The following is a 24,263-nucleotide window of genomic DNA, read 5'->3' on the forward strand; positions in this document are numbered from 1 at the left end:
CCTCCATTCCCTTGATAGCCTGATGATTGTCCCACCTCCACTTCCTTGACAGCCTGATAATTGCCCCACCTCCACTTCCTTGACAGCCTGATGATTGTCCCAACCCCCACTTCCTTGACAGCCTAATGATTGCCCCACCTCCACTCCCTTGACAACCTGATGATTGTCCCCACCCCCACTTCCTTGAAAGCCTGATGATTGCCCCACCTCCACTTCCTTGACAGCCTGATGATTGCCCCACCTCCACTCCCTTGACAGCCTGATGATTGTCCCCACCTCCACTTCCTTGACAGCCTAATGATTGCCCCACCTCCACTTCCTTGACAGCCTGATGATTGCCCCACCTCCACTTCCTTGACAGCCTGATGATTGTTCCCACCCCCACTTCCTTGACAGCCTGATGATTGTCCCCACCCCCACTTCCTTGACAGCCTGATGATTGTCCCCACCCCCACTTCCTTGACAGCCTGATGATTGTCCCCACCTCCATTCCCTTGACAGCCTGATGAGTGTCCCTCCTCCACTTCCTTGACAGCCTGATGATTGCCCCTCCTCCACTTCCTTGACAGCCTGATGATTGTCCCCACCCCCACTTCCTTGACAGCCTGATGATTGTCCCCACCTCCATTCCCTTGACAGCCTGATGATTGTCCCACCTCCACTTCCTTGACAGCCTGATGATTGTCCCACCTCCACTCCCTTGACAGCCTGATGATTGCCCCACCTCCACTCCCTTGACAGCATGATGATTGCCCCACCTCCACTCCCTTGACAGCATGATAATTGCCCCACCTCCACTCCCTTCATAACATGATGATTGCCCCACCTCCACTCCTTGACAGCCTGGTGATTGTCCCTCCTCCACTCCCTTGACAGTCTGATGATTGCCCCACCTCCACTTCCTTGACAGCCTGATGATTGCCCCACCTCCACTTCCTTGACAGCCTGATGATTGCCCCACCTCAACTTCCTTGACAGCCTGATGATTGCCCCATCTCCACTCCCTTGACAGCCTGATGATTGCCCCACCTCCACTTCCTTGACAGCCTGATAATTGCCCCACCTCCACTCCCTTGACAGCCTGATGATTGTCCCTCCTCCACTCCCTTGACAACCTGATGATTGTCCCACCTCCACTTCCTTGACAGCCTGATGATTGCCCAACCTCCACTTCCTTGACAGCCTGGTGATTGCCCCACCTGCACTTCCTTGACAGCCTGATGATTGTCCAACCTCCACTTCCTTGACAGCCTGATGATTGCACCACTTCCATTCCCTTGACAGCCTGATGATTGCCCTACCTCCACTCGTTTGACAGCCTGATGATTGCCCCACCTCCATTCCCTTGACAGCCTGATGATTGCCCCACCTCCACTTCCTTGACAGCCTGATGGGTGTCCCTCCTCCACTCCCTTGATAGCCTGATGATTGTCCCACCTCCACTCCATTGACAGCCTGATGATTGTCCCACCTCCACTTCCTTGATAGCCTGATGATTGCCCCACCTCCACTCCATTGACAGCCTGATGATTGCCGTACCTCCACTTCCTTGACAGCCTGATGATTGCCCCACCTCCACTTCCTTGACAGCCTGATGATTGTCCCACTTCCACTCCCTTGATAGCCTGATGATTGTCCCTCCTCCACTTCCTTGACAGCCTGATGATTGTCCCACCTCCACTTCCTTCATAGCCTGATGATTGTCCCACCTCCACTCCCTTGACAGCCTGATGATTGTCCCACCTCCACTCCCTTGACAGCCTGATGATTGCCCCACCTCCACTCCCTTGACAGCCTGATGATTGTCCCACCTCCACTCCCTTGACAGCCTGATGATTGTCCCACCTCCACTCCCTTGACAGCCTGATGATTGTCCCACCTCCACTCCCTTGACAGCCTGATGATTGCCCCACCTCCACTCCCTTCATAACATGATGATTGTCCCTCCTCCACTTCCTTGACAGCCTGATGATTGCCCCACCTCCACTCCCTTGATAGCCTGATGATTGCCCCACCTCCACTTCCTTGACAGCCTGATGATTGCCCCATCTCCACTCCCTTGACAGCCTGATCATTGCCCAACCTCCACTCCCTTGACAGCCTGATGATTGATCCATCTCCACTTCCTTGACAGCCTGATGATTGCCCCATCTCCACTTCCTTGAAACCAATCTAAACCACGTTTAAGCCTAGATTGTTCTCGTTCGAGAACTATGAACCGTAGCAATTATGCTCGTTATCAATCTACAAGATGAATTGTTAGCAGCAAGCAACTCTGTGAGCTTTCTCCTTAATTACATTGAATAATCAGAGGAATAGTTTCATATGGTTACGTGGGAAGTGTATAAGAAAGTTTTCTAATGTGCACAGCGATCGAGTAAGAAATAATCTAATAGTGACATTGATTTATTAAGATATGTCAGTGGTCTTTTTCTTGTGAAGTGACATCCCACTCGGTGCCCTTCGGTACTGGAAGCATTCATAGAGTTTCAACAGTGGTGCACATGCAACGGATTTGTTCCGTTTTGCCAACTGCGTCTTTGGTGAGGCTTATGTTTTCCTCAGCAATATTTTCTGCTCGTCATAATGATACTGCTGTAGGTTTTTAGTGTTTAACATCCTCTCAACAGCTAGGGTCATATAAAGACCCCGGAGGGGGGAGGGACGAGGAGATGCCTATAGAAGGAAGTACAAATCAGTGAGGAAAGACAAGAAAGATTTAAGCGATGGGGACAGAAGATCTATTTCCTCTTCAATGCCCCCTAAAAAGAAGACACGGAAGAGAAACAGGTCGAAAACTGTTTAATCATATGACAAAACTGCAACATTTTCACATTACAGAATTTTAATGATTCTCATTACCTGTCATAGGATTGGGTAGATAATAGTGATCGACAGGAGAAAAGTTCCAAAATGACAATAAATAAGACAAAATCAACAATGAATTTAAGCTTCGTAATTTATTATTGCTTAAGATTCAACAAAATGTAAATGTAACAACATTTACTAATTCAGTCTACTTAACTCTGTCCGGGAGCACATACATAAATGTATATATGTAAGCAAAAAACATTTTGACGTCACGGATTGCTGGAAAGTCCCTTGTAAAAGGGTTATGTTAATACAATATTTGATCAAAGTGAGAATGTTTAGAATTGGCCAATCAGGAAAGGGGAAACTCAAGGTTATGTAATTCCAGTAACACAAAATATTGACCTCCACATGACCATATTTTAGCCAATGAGAATATTGAGGATAATCAGACCATATATAATATTAAAAAAAAAAGAAGAAATAAATAAATAAATAGAAAACGAGGGCGCTTTTTTTACCGACTATTTCAGAAAATAGGTTTGAATTTTGCATATAAAAATATGTTCTGATTTTAGAAAATGTGAATTTTTCATATCAGAGATTCGAATTCTTGATATATCAGAAAATTAAAAAAAAACATCTTAGGCATTTTCTGAGGCAAAAAATAATTCTTGATATCAAAAATTATTTTCTGACAATTTTTTTTTTTTTATTAAGATGGAAGTTTTTGGGGAAACTATGACATTGCATTAGTCATGGCTTGTATTGCAATAAACTTACCGTATTCCGCATGCTTCCGTTTCCGTACTAAATTCCGGGTTTATAATCGTCTTGATAGCTATGGCGTCGAGATCTGCGTGTGTGTCGTTTTTCATGTTGGGAAGAAGGACGTCGTGTAAGGACTTGATGTTCGTACTGTTTTTGCTTGGATGTTTCCACGATTCACTCGAGAAGCCGTTTAGTGGAGAATCTCTGTCCCCTGTGATTTTGAGTAAGTTTACAAGTTATATGATTGTTTACATGTAGATCTATGTGTTGTGATGACACACGTGACGGTGAAACAGTGTTGGTGGTGTCATCAGATCTGGATCGCTTATATAATTTAGTAAATATCTGTGATGGTGACCAAGAGAAATAAACTCGCTTGCGTCGGCACTACAAATTATAAATCCACATTTGATTCAAAAAAAAGAGAGAGAGATTGATGCGTAAGGGGCGTTTGAATATTATGCATTTATGGCCCTAGATGCAGGTTTGTTTACCCGAAGGTGCACGTGCATGTCATATTTCCCGAGGGCAATATGAGAGCTGAATAAAATTGTTTAAATTGTTAAATTGTTTATTATACCGAAAAATGATAAGTAATGATGATACTCAAAAATAAACTGAAGATATGAAATATCGGTATGGTAATGACCGAAATGGAGTTGGAAATTCCGAAATGGAGGAAAAAAGCGCCGAAATGAACCACAAATTAACATATCACTCACAGTGCTAGTTAATTTAAATGTCAATATACTAAAATATATAATTAATTATATTTATTTATTTAATATCGCCTCACAGAGGCATGTTGTTTACCGACGTCACACAACAGGTCGCCGAAATGGAGCAATAATGGACCAATGGACGCCGTTTGAAGAGTTATGTGATCTTCTTAATGATCTAACATTAAAAAGAAAGGATTCCCAGAAAGCGCCATGAGCAATAAATGTGGAATTGTCGTATTTTCTTGTGTTCAATATCGTGTAAATAATGAAACACATTGACTTGTCACCCACATGAAGTTCGCTGCGTTGGTTAACAGAAATGTACCGCAAATACTGATACTTATTTATATTTAATTCAGAAAATATAAAAATAAAGCTCCAATATTATCCAGAGATTGAAGACTGAGATCCCGGTTGCTCAATTGATACGATTCCAGTCAAGACGTTATTGACAGTTTCTTTTAGAAACTCTTGGAAACAGTTGGCGTGTACATTTGTTGATATTTTCGTGTTCTGAGCAATCTTGTTTTGCAGAATTTTATCTATTTCTGCATCTCCGACTGCACGAAAACGTTTCTGTTTGTCTGCCATTTGTAAATAACTGGAAGGGAGACAACTCCTCACAACAGAATGTGGGGAGATATGATGTTTTGTCCCCCTTCCACATGATGCGTTTCGGGTAATCACAGGCACTGTGTTATAAACATGAGGTATAATAATACCTATTCAGCACCTCATATGCACTTTAATTATATAATATGTCGGGGTTAATGGCGATTGCGATATAGATATAAAATATTAGTAATTGACGTACAGCCGATGGGGGCCAAAAATGCCCATATCTAGCCCCACCATTTTTTCTGAGAAGGGGGATTTTTGAACTTAGTTTTCCAATCCTGTTATCATATTCAGAAAACCTAATACATGATGGTTCTGAAAATAGTTTATCTATACATGCATGCACGCTGTGAGTCAAATGAAGTAAACATGTATTAATAATAATCCAAAAAATGATATTTTTCAGTGCCTGGTGATGGAGGGAGCCAGTTCTTCGCCAAGCTGAATAAAACAAATGTTCCACATGTTTTCTGTGAAAAGCAAACATCTGACTATTTCAATCTGTGGTTGAATGTTTATGAATTAGCACCGTACTTGATCGACTGTTTTACAGATAATATGAGGTACAGTCAAATTTAAACTTGCCCTACTTGCTATATACTGTAAACGTACTTATTTTTAGCGCAATCAAATTTTAGCGCATTTGCAGATTTCAGCCAGTTAGCGCAATGATGAATTAGCGCATCCACAGAACTTTCTATAGAAATGGAACGTACAAAAAGGAATTAGCGCAATCATAATTTAGCGCAAGGCTTCCAGCGCGAAAAGCGCTAAAATAAAATTACCGCTAAAATATGTACGTTTACAGTAGCTACCTTTAACAATTCAACCTGTCTACAAAGGCTAGTAGCTATAGGCCACCAGTTTTTGTTCTCTTGGTAACAATTCATTTGTAAATGAGTAATTTATAAAGGGCACCTGCAGTTATAAAGTCACTTTTCTCAGGTACCTTGAGCAACTTTTGAAGGCAGGTTTTACTGTAGTGTAATAATTTTAGCTCCATTTATATATTAGCTCTAGACTAAAGACACCTAGATCTTGTCTCCTATACAATTAATTATGATATATGGCATTACTTAGGTGTGAGCTCTTGATTTTGTCAGAAATACGATTTTTCAAATAATCTATGGTTAAAGGTCAGTTTTAGTTTCAAAAATCAATATTCTATAAGATATATATATAGTGTAAGGATATTAAACCCATGATGTACATACTTTCTTTCAAGACTGTTCAATAAAATTTGCTTTAGAAAGCTATATGTGTATATTCTGTTATTGAAAGATGATTTTAAGTTTGATGCATGTAATCTTTTGATTTTATTACAGGTTAGTATATGACCGCAAGACCCACACTACCCACAATGCACCAGGGGTTGATATACAGATCCGAGGCTGGGGTGACACTGAGACCGTGGAGTGGCTAGATCCCTCACACTTTGGGTTCAGTGAGTAAAATATTTTATATGAAGAATACAGTTCATATGGAAAATGATAAATGATATAATGATGTACTCTGCAATCCAGAGTTGATCATAAAGTGGGAAAATGACTGGATGAAGAGATATTTATTACATTGGTAATAATAATAATTAATGATTTGGAGTTTTATATGTATACCGCTGCATTACTGCCACATAGCCATCTCAAAGTGGTATACTTTTGGTTTATTTTTTGTTTAATGTCATATTAACAGCCAGGGTCAGAGGTATACAAAATTATGGAAAAAATTCATGATTTTGTTATTCCTACAAAAGAATTAGAGCCAGTCTGAAAACTGATTTGAGAAACTTTCACATTTCACCTCATTTTGTTAATGCACATATGCAAATCCTTAAGCTTCATTTTAAGATCCTATGGTGCACGTCACATACCTCAACATGTTCCTATGACCCAGAATGAAAAATTAACACATGGATCCAACCCCTGGATCACTTACCGGTATTAATTGATCAAGGAGTTGGGCCCAGGACTTAATATTAGTGTTCTAGGGGTTGGACCAAGGGGATAATTTAAGAGATCTAGGGTTGGACAAAGATTCCAGTTTTTCATTCTGGATTATAGGAACTTGTCAAGCCCCTGTAGTGCACATTAAATTGTCTAAATCACAGGTATTAGCGCGAGCCTCATCTGTAAATACACTCAGTATTCCGTATTGACAAATGAGGCTAGTACTAGCTGTCTGAATCTTTCACTTTGTTGAGGGAAGGTGAAAATGAATTACAGTAATTATGGTGTTGTATATTTTTCTGTTCGTTATGGTTACAGCCAGTTACTTCTACTACATTGCTGAGGATTTAGAATCATGGGGATATAAGCGAGGAGTCTCCCTCAGAGGTGCACCATATGACTTCCGCAAGGCACCAAGTAAGTTTGTACATTCTTACTTTATTATCTCTGAGTTTCACGGTAATATTTATTATAATTATAACTTTATGCCCCAAAATGGATTTGTCACAGGCAGTAAAACAATGCAACAACAAAAATTATTAGTCATATGTTGTATGGAATTGACACAGTTTTGAAATATGTCTGTGTCATGTAAAAAAATATTTCTGTGTTATTGATTTTCTGCAATTTTGGACTAGAAGACATTACATAAATTTTGATTAAGTTGAGAAATGTTTTTTAATCTGTTGCTTGATTACAGCAAAAAGAAACAAGACATTTCACTTTTAGAACAAATGGTCGTAAACCGATATTTTACTAGTTAAATCAACACTGTGTTTGAACAAAGTTGTAGAAATTACATTTGAAGAATTTAATGATTTTATTTTAATTCACAGAAGAATACCTTTATACAGTCATATATATGTATAATATATGTTTTGGTATTCTGTCTCTCCAGATGAGATGGGAGGCATGTACAAGAAGCTCCAGGCTTTGATAGAGGATACCTACACCCTTAATAACAACACTCCAGTAACACTCCTTGGTCACAGCATGGGGAACCCTGTCACACTCTACTTCCTCAACCACATGCCACAGGTCTGGAAAGACAAGTACATCAAAAGATTTATCAGTCTGGCTGGTGTGTGGGCAGGTGTCATCAAAACTCTCAGACTCTTCGCTTCAGGTCAGAAACACATTATTATTGTTGTAATAGAAATATCATTTATGCTTTTGTTGCAGAATCTTTTTATACATTAAGATTATCATTACAATAGATGTTATTTTTCACATTAAAAATGTTTAGGGAAGACCTCAAACAGGTTGGGGAGATAACTGAAGTTCTAAAGCTTCATTCCCATCTTTTTTGAAAACTGAATGTCAACCTGTAATAAAAAAATGTTTATTAGAAGAAAATGGGATAAATAATTGGATGATTTAATATATTTTAATTGATAATCATATAATATAGGTGAAACTTCTGTAATACTAACAATCTTTCTTATTTTCATTCCTCTTTTAACTGAATAATAATAAATCTTGTTGCAACTTTGTAGGTGATAACTTGGATGTGTATGTGGTGGAAGCTCTAAAGGCACGGTTAGAACAAAGGTCAATGGCCAGTACAGCATGGTTAATGCCCTCTGACCTTTACTGGGAAGCTGATGAAATCTTGGTCTCACGTCCAGAGAAGAATTATACAGTGAAGGACTTCAAACAGTTCTTCTTGGATCTTAACTATACTGATGGCTATGACATGTTCCTTGATACAAAAGATCTGACTAGAGACCTCACCCCACCAGGTGTGGAAGTCCACTGCCTACATGGCTACAACCTGACCACACCAGGAAGGTTGGTGTACGGTCCAAACATGTGGCCAGACTCGCAGCCTAAAGTGATTCCAGATGATGGAGATGGTACAGTCAATATACGAAGTCTAATTGCTTGTAAAAAGTGGATAGGAAAACAGAAACAGAAAGTCTACCATCAACAGTTTATCCACGCAGAACATATGGAGATTTTAAGGGATGTTAGGATAAACGCATATTTAAAATCTGTTCTTTTGTCCTAAAAGGGAATTTTTAATTATATACATACAATGTAACTTATATATGGTATATATATAAGCATTTACCTATAGATCATACATGTACCATCTCCCTCCATTTTCTTATTTGTCTTTCATGTTAGCAGGGAAAGATTCCTGTTGACCCGAAGAGTATAATAGATTATAACTTAAGAACATTGAATTGAGTGATGTCTCAATGCTAGGGTGACATCATGAATCAGAACACTTTTACAACATAGAGTAGATACATATATAATCACATGTCATTAGGTTCAAACATTGATTTTATAAAACATTAGAAAACTAGAACTGATATTATCTAATTTAATCAATTGCTGAATTATTCAAGACCTGTTCTCTTTGATATGTGATTCTGTAGGTTTGTACCTGTAGATAGCTAGTGATGTGGCCATGGACCAACATGATATTCATACACTACCCATGTGTATTTATTTTCAAACAGTTGAAAATACAATAATATGGGATCTTGAACTGAAAATATAGGTGGTAGAAAAATGATCATTCCCTAACCTTAAATGTATAACAAAAATATCTCTGCCCTCTTCATAAGAATCTTGAATATCGCACCCTAAAATGAGCCTCTGGCCTGACACTGCTGACAGTTTGGAAGACTTCTTTCTACTCTTTAGCAATAACTGAACGCTGATGTTTAGCAATGAAGCAGAAATTGTTAATATCATTTAATGCAGTGATATTTGGTGAAAATATAAATTCAAAGTGCCTTGATAGTTCCTAAATTGGTATCAGTAGTTCTAAAATTGGTATCTGTAGTTCTAACATTGGTATTGGTAGTTCTAACATTGGTATCAGTAGTTCTAACATTAGTATCAGTAGTTCTAACATTGGTATCGGTAGTTCTAACATTGGTATCAGTAGTTCTAACATTGGTATCAGTAGTTCTAACATTGGTATCAGTAGTTCTAACATTAGTATCAGTAGTTCTAACATTGGTATCGGTAGTTCTAACATTGGTATCAGTAGTTCTAACATTGGTATCAGTAGTTCTAACATTGGAATAAAATGCATGTCTACTCTTATAATTCCATATAAATATTTTTAAAAACATCTCTATTTTACACCAGAAAACAGATACATCAACTTCTACTACTCTAGTTGGCCCGGTTAGGTGTTTGGATGTCTTAAATTACTGTGAGAGGAAATCAAAGTACTCAGAGAAAACCCACTTGATGAGGCAGGTGTCCCTCCTACCTTTACATTTGATAGTACATTGTACCTTGGTAATGCAGGAGATTTACTGGTGATTTCTTATTCCACAAATGGCTAACTGGTTTTGACTCTAAATTAACAGACGTTTTGGTGAATGTTGTGATAGAGTGTCATTTTAAGTGCTTTTTTATTGGTGCAAAATTTTGTTAATATTTGCTCAAATATTTTTACAATTTTTTAGGAATTGTGGTATAACATACCGGTATATATTTATGTACATTTTGATTATGATGCTGTTATGTTTGTGTAAATGGAGATCTCAAGGCTTAAGGTATTAAGGTATATTAATTGAGATCTGTATTTGTTTAGCGATACACCTGTTTGTTATTGTAGTAAAGATCTGAGGATTACCCAGTTATCAAAGATCAAAGTACCGGATAGTTTATTGGGTAAGCTGGTAATTGGTGTTATTCACTGATTTTTGGAAAAGTATTATATATTTCAGTGATAAGTATGATAAGTAATCCGTAATTTTTCAAACACTCCGTGATCCAGTACATTTCTAAATACATCATTTTATCAGCAGTAACAGTATTGATATCTGGATCCCCACCACTACCACCACTACCACCACCCCACCACTACCACTGGTACCACTCCATCCACAAAGACCAAAGTAAACTGTAATGTACTTTACATCATTCGATACCTGGCTATGTATAAATTGATATCTTAATCATTAGGTGATCCTCAGTGGCCTGATATATATATATATTGGTAATTACGTTTTTTCATTTTTTTTTGTTTTTGTATGCCATCATTAAATATGTCTTCAGAATAGCAGCTAATTGATGTGTAGTCCTAGGCCATTTACCTATGCCTTGCCCATACATGTTGGTGCTTTTATTGTGGATGCCCTGGGTGCTTATCCATCAACTCTATGTATATAACATAGCACTACATACACTAGTCGACATCACTAGGGAACACCAGTACATTTATGCCACGTAGTGTTGGAGGCAACAGTCTGTATCAAAAATTTATACATTCATGTTGAAATTATGTTCCATTTATCATAGTGCATTATTATTATATGCATATTAGTGCACACCAGTATGTTTAGTATGTATATCATGTAATCGTCCCTTTATCCAGCTATTTTTGTCCATGTTGTTTTTGCATGTCACTAGTCCCTAGTGTTATATACTGTGGAGCATTTTTCATTGGTTAACCCAGTCAGAAATCAATTGTGACCTCATTGATATGATGCCAGAGATTGTGAACGGTGCAACCAAATGGGTGTCTGTTTGATAAAGTCCTCCTCATTTTGACTTAAAAACCTTACAAAACATAGGTTTTCTGAGTTATCTGATAAAAAGTATCTTAAATTTATTTTCATTTCAAATGAGATTTTATGAGTTTTTATAAGTTCATATTTTTGCTCGGCAAGATGCACAAAAATAAAAATGTGTATGACTTGTTTCATAAAATCTGATATGAAATGAAAATTCATTCAAATTGATGATCCTGATTATATATGTTAATTGTACCTCTGTCTAAACCATATCCTTTGTGCCATTCAAGTCAACAAAACCAAAGCCATCATTGAGATCCAATTGTACTGTTACTGTAATGCAAGAATAAAGAAATGAAAGTAATAAAAAAATGATATATAATTATATTATCCCATAATTTGTCACTAGAAAGTCCAGTCAATGGTGATTTGTCGAATATTAAGGTTAAACAATTCAAACTAATGTTTATGTGAGTGTTTTACCACCTTTCAAATGTATACATGCTCGGATACCAAACCTTCCTGTCAATGGACAGTGCTATATTTTACAACTATCATAAGTTAAAATCCTTGTGCTACATATATATTAATTCCTGTTTTCCTTTTCCTCTCAAAGTCTTGTCTCATGAATCTGAAAAGATCTGTTTATGTGGCATTATCTGTAATGGCAAGTTAATGTTTGATTTGCTTTTGATTTAAATGTATTTTATATAGATTTGTTCTGGAGCATTTATTAAGATTTACATCCTAGCTAACACTGCATAACCGCATCCATTATTTTCTACCTCATGAACAGGTGCTTGACTCGTTTTTTAAAATAATAACATAAAAGAGTACATCTCATTTATATGTACTCTTATATGTTATTATTTTATAAAACTAGTCAGGCACCTGTGCCTTATGTACATGTTAGATCATTGCTCACAACTCAGATTGTCATTGTTATTCCTGTCTTAAGACAAGTGATTTTATTTATGCATAATAATTGTAAAGCACAAAACACAGTGAACTACCTTTAGAATGTGATGTATTATATATATAAAAATTATCAGTCAGAGAAATACTACACTTGTTATATACCAAGACAGAATATTGATATGTTAGTACAAGGGAGATCAATCATACACATTTTGGGTTTTGTCTGTTTGTGTATATATGTACTAGAAAATTAATGCTTCAATAAATGATCAGTTTGTTAAACTGTTTCATATGTTCATCAAATTGAACTGAAGTGTTGTAAGTTGCATAAGGTGTATATAAAAGATGGCTAAAATAGATTATTGAACCTAATATGGGATCTATTTTGTTGTAAAGCCTACATGTATATCTTTAAAAATATCTACCCGGTGGGTTAAAAATATCTACCCGGTGGGTTTATTATGGCAATATGCAGATAATCATGTTTAGTAGAGCTCATTTCTATCATTTGATGATTTATTATTCATGTTCATGTCCCATAATGTAAGTGTATGCTTGCAAATGAAATTGATTTTCCTTTTCATTATATAATTCTATCAGTCCAGTTTTGGTTGTATTGGATCATCAATCCATTTAGTTTGTATAGTTATGGCCACATAGTAATTGTATATTTTATGCAGAATACATATTGTATCTACAGAACCATACACTTTCTAATGGAAAGATTTTATAATAATGTTATAGTAGTAAACCTGCATAAACAGTTGATCTAGAGTTGCTTCCCATTGACCACAATGTCATGCCAGTAGATTCATCAGATAGTTGGATCCAGTTGACATTTGGTCTTCGTAAAGTCCTCCTATATGAAGAGGACTATAGGGGATTTTCTCCATTATTTTAAGTAAAACATGTCCAGAGTGACTTAGAAGTGTCATTAATATAGAAATAAGAACTGTCTGCATAAATGGAAGCAGTCTGGCCCAGTGTGTACACAGCAAACACTATGTACAGTTTGTACTCTGCCCACAGGATGTACAGTTTTTACACACTCTACAGTTTGTACATCGTCCAGTGTGTACACATGTACAGCCAACAGAGTATACACAGACCACAGGCTGTACACCATTCAGTATATATATGTACACAATTGAGTGTGTACACAGCCCACAGTATGTACACAGTCCTCGGCGGCCGAGTGGTTAAGGTGTCCCGACACTTTGACACTAGCCCTCCACCTCTGGGTTGCTAGTTCGAAACCTACATGGGGCAGTTGCCAGGTACTGACCGTAGGCCGGTGGTTTTTCTCCGGGTACTCCGGCTTTCCTCCACCTCCAAAACCTGGCACGTCCTTAAATGACCCTGGCTGTTAATAGGACATTGAACAAAAACAAACCAAACCAAGTATACACATTCCAGCGAGTACACAGCCCAGTCAGTGCATATAGCAGTGTGTATTATACCACCCACAATATGTACATATAGCAGTGTGTATACAACCCACAATATGTACATATAGCAGTGTGTATACAACCCACAATATGTACATATAGCAGTGTGTATACAACCCACAATATATACATATAGCAGTGTGTATACAACCCCCAATATGTACATATAGCAGTGTGTATACAACCCACAATATGTACATATAGCAGTGTGTATACAACCCCCAGTCAGTACATACAGCAGTGTGTATACAGCCCACAGTATGTACATATAGCAGTGTGTATACAACCCACAATATGTACATATAGCAGTGGGTATACAACCCCCAGTCAGTACATATAGCAGTGTGTATACAGCCCCTAGTCAGTACATATAGCAGTGTGTATATAGCCCACAGTATGTACATATAGCAGTGTGTATATAGCCCACAGTATGTACATATAGCAGTGTGTATACATGTACAACCCCCAGTCAGTACATATAGCAGTGTGTATACATGTACAACCCCCAGTATGTACATATAGCAGTGTGTATACAGCCCCCAGTATGTACATATAGCAGTGTGTATACAGCCCCCAGTATGTACATATAGCAGTGTGTATACAACCCCCAGTATGTACATATAGCAGTGTGTATACAGCCCCCAGTATGTACATATAGCAGTGTGTATACAGCCCCCAGTCAGTACATATAGCAGTGTGTATACAGCCCCCAGTCAGTACATATAGCAGTGTGTATACAACCCACAATATGTACATATAGCAGTGTGTATACAGCCCCCAGTATGTACATATAGCAGTGTGTATACAGCCCCCAGTATGTACATATAGCAGTGTGTATACAACCCACAATATATACATATAGCAGTGTGTATACAACCCACAATATGTACATATAGCAGTGTGTATACAGCCCACAGTATGTACATATAGCAGTGTGTATACAACCCACAATATGTACATATAGCAGTGGGTATACAACCCCCAGTCAGTACATATAGCAGTGTGTATACATTCCCCAGTATGTACATATAGCAGTGGGTATACAACCCCCAGTCAGTACATATAGCAGTGTGTATACAGCCCCCAGTATGTACATATAGCAGTGTGTATACATTCCCCAGTATGTACATATAGCAGTGTGTATACAACCCACAATATATACATATAGCAGTGTGTATACAACCCACAATATGTACATATAGCAGTGTGTATACAGCCCCCAGTATGTACATATAGCAGTGTGTATATAGCCCACAATATGTACATATAGCAGTGGGTATACAACCCCCAGTCAGTACATATAGCAGTGTGTATACAACCCCCAGTCAGTACATATAGCAGTGTGTATACAGCCCCCAGTCAGTACATATAGCAGTGTGTATAAGTCCCCCAGTCAGTACATATAGCAGTGTGTATACAGCCCACAGTCAGTACATATAGCAGTGTGTATACAGCCCACAGTCAGTACATATAGCAGTGGGTATACAACCCACAGTATGTACATATAGCAGTGTGTATACAACCCACAATATGTACATATAGCAGTGTGTATACAACCCACAGTATGTACATATAGCAGTGTGTATACAACCCACAGTATGTACATATAGCAGTGGGTATACAGCCCCTAGTCAGTACATATAGCAGTGTGTATACAGCCCCCAGTATGTACATATAGCAGTGTGTATACAGCCCACAGTATGTACATATAGCAGTGTGTATACAACCCACAATATGTACATATAGCAGTGGGTATACAACCCCCAGTCAGTACATATAGCAGTGTGTATACAACCCCCAGTCAGTACATATAGCAGTGTGTATACAACCCCCAGTCAGTACATATAGCAGTGTGTATACAACCCCCAGTCAGTACATATAGCAGTGTGTATACAACCCCCAGTCAGTACATATAGCAGTGTGTATACAGCCCCCAGTCAGTACATATAGCAGTGTGTATACAGCCCCCAGTCAGTACATATAGCAGTGTGTATACAACCCACAATATGTACATATAGTAGTGTGTATACAACCCACAATATGTACATATAGCAGTGGGTATACAACCCCCAGTCAGTACATATAGCAGTGTGTATAAGTCCCCCAGTCAGTACATATAGCAGTGTGTATACAGCCCCCAGTATGTACATATAGCAGTGTGTATATAGCCCACAGTATGTACATATAGCAGTGTGTATACAGCCCCTAGTCAGTACATATAGCAGTGTGTATACAACCCCCAGTCAGTACATATAGCAGTGTGTATACAACCCCCAGTCAGTACATATAGCAGTGTGTATACAGCCCCCAGTCAGTACATATAGCAGTGTGTATACAACCCCCAGTCAGTACATATAGCAGTGGGTATACAACCCCCAGTCAGTACATATAGCAGTGTGTATACAGCCCCCAGTCAGTACATATAGCAGTGGGTATACAACCCCCAGTCAGTACATATAGCAGTGTGTATACAGCCCCCAGTCAGTACATATAGCAGTGTGTATACAACCCACAATATGTACATATAGCAGTGTGTATACAACCCACAATATGTACATATAGCAGTGTGTATAAGTCCCCAGTCAGTACATATAGCAGTGTGTATACAGCCCCCAGTATGTACATATAGCAGTGTGTATACAGCCCACAGTATGTACATATAGCAGTGTGTATACAACCCACAATATGTACATATAGCAGTGGGTATACAACCCCCAGTCAGTACATATAGCAGTGTGTATACAGCCCCCAGTCAGTACATATAGCAGTGTGTATACAGCCCACAGTATGTACATATAGCAGTGTGTATACAGCCCCCAGTATGTACATATAGCAGTGTGTATACAGTCCCCAGTCAGTACATATAGCAGTGTGTATACAGCCCCCAGTATGTACATATAGCAGTGTGTATACAGCCCCCAGTCAGTACATATAGCAGTGTGTATACAACCCACAATATGTACATATAGCAGTGTGTATACAACCCACAATATGTACATATAGCAGTGTGTATAAGTCCCCAGTCAGTACATATAGCAGTGTGTATACAGCCCCCAGTATGTACATATAGCAGTGTGTATACAGCCCACAGTATGTACATATAGCAGTGTGTATACAACCCACAATATGTACATATAGCAGTGGGTATACAACCCCCAGTCAGTACATATAGCAGTGTGTATACAGCCCCCAGTCAGTACATATAGCAGTGTGTATACAGCCCACAGTATGTACATATAGCAGTGTGTATACAGCCCCCAGTATGTACATATAGCAGTGTGTATACAGTCCCCAGTCAGTACATATAGCAGTGTGTATACAGCCCCCAGTATGTACATATAGCAGTGTGTATACAGCCCACAGTATGTACATATAGCAGTGTGTATACAACCCACAATATGTACATATAGCAGTGGGTATACAACCCCCAGTCAGTACATATAGCAGTGTGTATACAGCCCCCAGTCAGTACATATAGCAGTGTGTATACAGCCCCCAGTATGTACATATAGCAGTGTGTATATAGCCCACAGTATGTACATATAGCAGTGTGTATACATTCCCCAGTATGTACGTATAGCAGTGTGTATACAGCCCACAGTGTGTATACAGCCCCCAGTGTGTATACAGCCCCCAGTATGTACGTATAGCAGTATGTATACAGCCCCCAGTATGTGCACAGCCCTATGTGAACATATATAGAATGGTGGGTATACAGCCCACAGTATGTGTACAGTCTAGTGTATGCCCACCCCTATCGTTCATGAAATCGCAATGTGTTAAGGTGTGAGGCTGTCAGATTGTGTGTAATATATGGTTGTCTTCCATTGAAAGTTTAGCCTCCTGAGTAATTTCCTTTGGAGAAAATGATGTGATCAAGACCTGTTTTATAATTAGGTGTATAATCTACAGGCGTTGAGTTTATGTATAAATCATTAATGGTATTTGATACAAAAATGTTGGTTATTCATTTTTGTGTGGAACATTCCTTCCTTACCTGGAACTGTTATTAAAGGTTGGAAATTAAATGTAATGCTTTATTGATTTTATTACCTGTGATCACAGGGACTTGTCACAACTATCCAACCCACTATACATATATGAATGCATGTAGCATTAGCTACTATAATACATATATGGACCGTCGGTTGAAAAGTCTGTGTGTGATTGCCTTTCAGCGATTTGCAAATTTTGTAGGATACATTTCAAATAATTTGTATTTGTTACTTTTCAAAAACTCTGAAAATCAATTTCGGTACAATTTTGGGGTAGAGGGATGGATGTCTAACTGGCTAATCAAAACTAGATATATTAACCTTCGACTCCCAAATACCATTTTTCCCTCACACAAGAAACTTGATGAAATTCCAACTCGGGTGACTTTTGTTTTAATTTTTGCGAACATAGAATTTTTCACACAATTTACATAAGATACAATGTAAGGGTGGATCGTAGGAGGTTTCACATGCGTTACTTTCGGATCTTATTACCAGTATATCTTGGGGAAACCTGCTCTGTGATCTCATTTCTAAATCACAGGTATTGATCCATGCCTTCGATACATGTAAATACTCTGGCAATATATTATTTGTCTTTGCGTGATTTTGTCTTCTGTTTTGGAAGAATAATTTGGTTGATTATAAGTTGTGTACGTGTATTTATTTTAATGAATTAAGAATGTTAATGTGTGTGACCAATATAAACCATTATATTGTTATAATGTTGAATGACTGTGAAATAAAAACAGAATTTACCAAAGGAATTTTGACATTTGTTTTTATATTATATAGCTATAGGCCGGTCCAAATTTAAAAGCAGTATTATGGTATAGGTACAGTATGGTACCGGTGTAGTCTGTCAATCCAACATGAAATTTTATTTTTATTTCTCATACATTTCAACTGATCTCTCGGAACTTGTAATTGGTAGGCTTTATTATCACAATATAAATAGTGTTTCTCTGAGCAGCATTTTGATAACACTATTTTTGCAAAAGTTATTTCACTTTGTTTCAGTAGTTGACTCTTTTCAGAAGACCTCTTTCCTGCAGTTTGAGGTCATCTGACCCAAAGGGCCAGGATGGCCGATAGCCATCTTGTTTCCTCTATCGTCACACACCGTCCACCGTGTGCAAGACTTTTTATTTCAAAATGATATATACTCCTCCATAACCCCAAAGCAGATAACTACCAAATTTGGTGTGAAACATCATTGGGGGGAGGCTGGTCTGACCCCTGGGGCCCCAAGTGGCTGCATGAGCCCCAAAAGGGAAACTTTGGTGAATTTTTGCTTTTAAATTTAAAACCCTACTCATTGTGGGAGGATGATCATATTTAATATAAATAAGGCTGATGGGGCCCCAAAAGGGAATTTGTTGTAATTTTACTTTAAAACCCTCCTAAACCTCTGAGTGGAAGGGGAACTTAGCCAAAATTTGCTTTAAAACGCTACTCCTCCTTAATGGATTACAACCAAATTTGGTTTGAAACATCGTCAGGGGACGGCAATAATAATTTATATAAATGAGTCGGGTAACCCCTGGGGAAAGGAGGGCGGGCCTCCAAAAGGAGAACTTAAGTAAAGTATTACTTTAAAACGATCCTCTTCTTTAATGCCTTATATTACAACCATATTCAGTATGAAACATCATTGAGGACGGCAATCCTTATTTATATAAATGAGGCTTGTCTGATCCATGGGATGGGAACTTAGCTGAAATTTTGCTATAAAAGGCTCATCCTCCTTAATGCCTTCATGGACTACACCCAAATTTAGTCTGAAACATCATTGGGGGAAGGCAATCATAATATAAATGAGGCTGGTCCGACCCCTGGGGATAGAGGGGCGAGGCCCTAAATCAGTAACTTGGCTGAAATTTTGCTTAAAGATGCTACTCCTTTTTTAAGCCGAAATGGATAAAAACCAAATTTGATCTGAAACTTAACTGGCTCCCAACAGACAATTTATGGTAATGATGCTGGTTTAATAAAGCCCTTCGGATTGAGGGGTTTGTCCCTGCTGTAAGTGTTTGTCAGATGACAGTTAAGTCCCATGGGCCTCTTGTTACTTGAACAGATCTCTTTGAAACTTGCATTTTCTAGGCTAATTCAGACATCTTTATAAACAGGAAATTAAATGAAGTTGTCTTCTTGAGCGTCATTGTGATGATTCAATTATATTATTGTTATTAAAGCTATTGTGCATGCCCTTTGTTTTTCCTACCAATTTCTTTCAAACTTTGTAGACCATTAGTGGCATTTTGATTAGACAACGTCTCAATCCCATATTTATTAATTTTGATACAATAAATTTCAGCGGTGTAAAATATTTTTTCAAGCCATGGCCACTTACCCCGGGCCTGAGGGTGGAGCAAAAAACTGGTCAAATTGACTGAAATTTCAAAACCTCAAGAACCACATATCTGGAATCAAATGTTCTTTATAGATGGAAGATTCTCAAGATGCTTTGATTCACTCAAATTGTAAATTTCTTGATCCTTGGATCTCGCATCCACTCCTGAGGAGGGAGCAAACTTTACTAAATTTTATAAAGGGAAATCATATTTTTGGGCATAATTTGGTTGATTATGAATTGCCATGGAAAATATTAAATCCATCTGATCCAGTCATACATCTGGTCACCCATATGGCCATATATATAGCTATATATGATACATCCGACCACCAGTATATTACATCTGGAATGGTCACCATGCAAAGCTTCAGTGATATGTTTGTTTTTATACATCTGACCACTAGCTATACATCTGCCATATCAGTAATACATTTAATTGGTCAGCAGTGATATATTTGGTCACAAGTAATATGTCTGGTCACCAGTAATATGACTGGTCAGTACACATGGTTACCAATGATATGTCTGACCACCAGTAATACGTCTGGTCACCAGCGATACGCCTGGTCACCAGTGATATGTCTGGTCACCAGTGATACACATCTGACCACCAGTGATACACATATGACCACCAGCGATATGCCTGGTCACCAGTGATATGTCTGGTCACCAGTGATACACATCTGACCACCAGTGATACACATATGACCACCAGCGATATGTCTGGTCACCAGTGATACGTCTGGTCACCAGTGATACACATCTGACCACCAGCGATACGTCTGGTCACCAGTGATACGTCTGGTCACCAGTGATACGACTGGTCACAGTGATAGGACTGGTCACCAGTAATACGTCTAGATCTGGTCACCAGCGATATGTCTGGTCACAGTGATACATCTGGTCACCAGTGATACGTCTGGTCACCAGCGATACGACTGGTCACCAGTGATACGACTGGTCACCAGTGATACGCCTGGTCACCAGCGATACGTCTGGTCACCAGTGATACGACTGGTCACCAGTGATACGACTGGTCACCAGCGATACGACTGGTCACCAGTGATACGTCTTGTCACCAGTGATACGTCTGGTCACCAGTGTCACCAGTGATACGACTGGTCACCAGCGATACGACTGGTCACCAGCGATACATCTGGTCACCAGTGATACGACTGGTCACCAGTGATATGACTGGTCACCAGCGATACGTCTGGTCACCAGTGATATGTCTGGTCACCAGTGATACACATCTGACCACCAGTGATACACATATGACCACCAGCGATATGTCTGGTCACCAGTGATACGTCTGGTCACCAGTGATACACATCTGACCACCAGCGATACGTCTGGTCACCAGTGATACGTCTGGTCACCAGTGATACGACTGGTCACCAGTAATACGTCTGGTCACCAGCGATACGCCTGGTCACCAGTGATATGTCTGGTCACCAGTGATACACATCTGACCACCAGTGATACACATATGACCACCAGCGATATGTCTGGTCACCAGTGATACGTCTGGTCACCAGTGATACACATCTGACCACCAGCGATACGTCTGGTCACCAGTGATACGTCTGGTCACCAGTGATACGACTGGTCACAGTGATAGGACTGGTCACCAGTAATACGTCTAGATCTGGTCACCAGCGATATGTCTGGTCACAGTGATACATCTGGTCACCAGTGATACGACTGGTCACCAGTGATACGTCTGGTCACCAGTGATACGACTGGTCACCAGCGATACGACTGGTCACCAGTGATACGTCTTGTCACCAGTGATACGTCTGGTCACCAGTGTCACCAGTGATACGACTGGTCACCAGCGATACGACTGGTCACCAACGATACATCTGGTCACCAGTGATACGACTGGTCACCAGTGATATGACTGGTCACCAGCGATACGTCTGGTCACCAGTGATATGTCTGGTCACCAGTGATACACATCTGACCACCAGTGATACACATATGACCACCAGCGATATGTCTGGTCACCAGTGATACGTCTGGTCACCAGTGATACACATCTGACCACCAGCGATACGTCTGGTCACCAGTGATACGTCTGGTCACCAGTGATACGACTGGTCACCAGTAATACGTCTGGTCACCAGCGATACGCCTGGTCACCAGTGATATGTCTGGTCACCAGTGATACACATCTGACCACCAGTGATACACATATGACCACCAGCGATACGTCTGGTCACCAGTGATATGACTGGTCACCAGTGATACACATCTGACCACCAGCGATACGTCTGGTCACCAGTGATACGTCTGGTCACCAGTGATACGACTGGTCACAGTGATAGGACTGGTCACCAGTAATACGTCTAGATCTGGTCACCAGCGATATGTCTGGTCACAGTGATACATCTGGTCACCAGTGATACGACTGGTCACCAGTGATACGTCTGGTCACCAGTGATACGACTGGTCACCAGCGATACGACTGGTCACCAGTGATACGTCTTGTCACCAGTGATACGTCTGGTCACCAGTGTCACCAGTGATACGACTGGTCACCAGCGATACGACTGGTCACCAGCGATACATCTGGTCACCAGTGATACGACTGGTCACCAGTGATATGACTGGTCACCAGCGATACGTCTGGTCACCAGCGATACGTCTGGTCACCAGTGATATGTCTGGTCACCAGTGATACACATCTGACCACCAGTGATACACATATGACCACCAGCGATATGTCTGGTCACCAGTGATACGTCTGGTCGCCAGTGATACACATCTGACCACCAGCGATACGTCTGGTCACCAGTGATACGTCTGGTCACCAGTGATACGACTGGTCACCAGCGATACATCTGGTCACCAGCAATACGTCTGGTCACCAGTGATATGTCTGGTCACCAGTGATATGACTGGCCTGGTCACCAGCTGTGATACGTCTGGTCACCAGTGATACACATCTGACCACCAGCAATACGTCTGGTCACCAGTGATACACATCTGATCATGACCACCAGCGATATGTCTGGTCACAGTGATACGTCTGGTCACCAGCTGTGATACTTCTGGTCACCAGTGACTGATACGTCCGGTAACACATGTACATCACTAGTGATACGTCTGACCACCAGCGATATGTCTGGTCACCAGTGATACGTCTGGTCACCAGTGATACGTCTGGCCACCAGTGATACGTCTGGTCACCAGTGACTGATACGTATACGTCCGGTAACACATGTACTGTAACATCACCAGTGATACGTCTGGTCACCAGTGATACGTCTGGTCACCAGTGATACCTCTGGTCACCAGTGATACGTCTGGTCACCAGCGATACATCTGGTTACCAGCGATACGACTGGTCACCAGCGATACGACTGGTTACCAGTGATACCTCTGGTCACCAGTGATACGTCTGGTCACCAGTGATACGTCCGGTAACACATGTACATCACCAGTGATATATATCTCACCACTACATCACACTGATCATCAACATCTGGTCACCAGTGATAGGTGTCACAGATACATCTGACCACCAATGTCTGGTCACCAGTGATAGGTGTCACAGATACATCTGACCACCAATGTCTGGTCACCAGTGATAGGTGTCACAGATACATCTGACCACCAATGCAATGTCTGGTCACCAGTGATAGGTGTCACAGATACATCTGACCACCAATGATAAATCTAATAACAAGCTGCAGTGAATGGAAGCATCTACTGAGCTGATCACAAGTACGAGTGATCTTCATGTGACCACCAGCTTGACTTCTGACAATTAATGCTACCTCTGATTCAGTGATACATCTCAATGATCATCAGATACATCTAGATGTAGTCACCAGTGATACATGTCCCAGCTAGATACATGCTTCTGGTCACCAGTGATACGTCTTCTGTGACAACTTCACATGCCCATATATATACGTGTTAGTTTTACATCAACATCACTTTGAACATCAGTGGTATATAAATAACATATACCTTTACAATGAACAAATATGAACCTCAAATAAAAATTCATGATGATTTAATTACCGGTAATTGTACATTTTTGTCTTCCATGGCCAATATATATAATTTGGACATGTTCATATTTCATGATCTTTAACTAAAAAGATCTGAACTAGATCTAGATCACTGACTCATTCAAATTTGTTTAAAAATAAGTAAACATAAGCTTGTTTT

General features: G+C 39.8%; 1 protein-coding gene across 1 annotated transcript; it reads left to right on the forward strand.

Annotated features, from left to right (window-relative positions):
* The first annotated feature begins 3,664 nt into the window (after positions 1–3,664).
* LOC117337417 (group XV phospholipase A2-like) lies at positions 3,665–12,579 on the forward strand. The gene is made up of 6 exons (XM_033898396.1): positions 3,665–3,805; positions 5,329–5,485; positions 6,248–6,366; positions 7,187–7,285; positions 7,767–7,994; positions 8,365–12,579. The coding sequence occupies exons 1-6, from the start codon at positions 3,688–3,690 to the stop codon at positions 8,877–8,879; spliced, it is 1,236 nt and encodes a 411-aa protein (XP_033754287.1). The 5' UTR covers positions 3,665–3,687; the 3' UTR covers positions 8,880–12,579.
* Positions 12,580–24,263: the final 11,684 nt, after the last annotated feature.

The sequence above is a fragment of the Pecten maximus genome, chromosome 11 (assembly GCF_902652985.1).
Source record: "Pecten maximus chromosome 11, xPecMax1.1, whole genome shotgun sequence".
Classification (NCBI taxonomy): Eukaryota; Metazoa; Mollusca; class Bivalvia; order Pectinida; family Pectinidae; genus Pecten; species Pecten maximus.

Excerpts from the sequence above, each read along its gene's own strand:
- LOC117337417 (XM_033898396.1), top strand. The coding sequence starts at position 3,688 with ATGTTGGGAAGAAGGACGTCGTGTAAGGACTTGATGTTCGTACTGTTT. Across the intron at positions 5,486-6,247 it reads TGTTTTACAGATAATATGAG|GTTAGTATATGACCGCAAGA; the intron begins GTACAGTCAAAT and ends ATTTTATTACAG. Across the intron at positions 7,995-8,364 it reads TCTCAGACTCTTCGCTTCAG|GTGATAACTTGGATGTGTAT; the intron begins GTCAGAAACACA and ends GCAACTTTGTAG.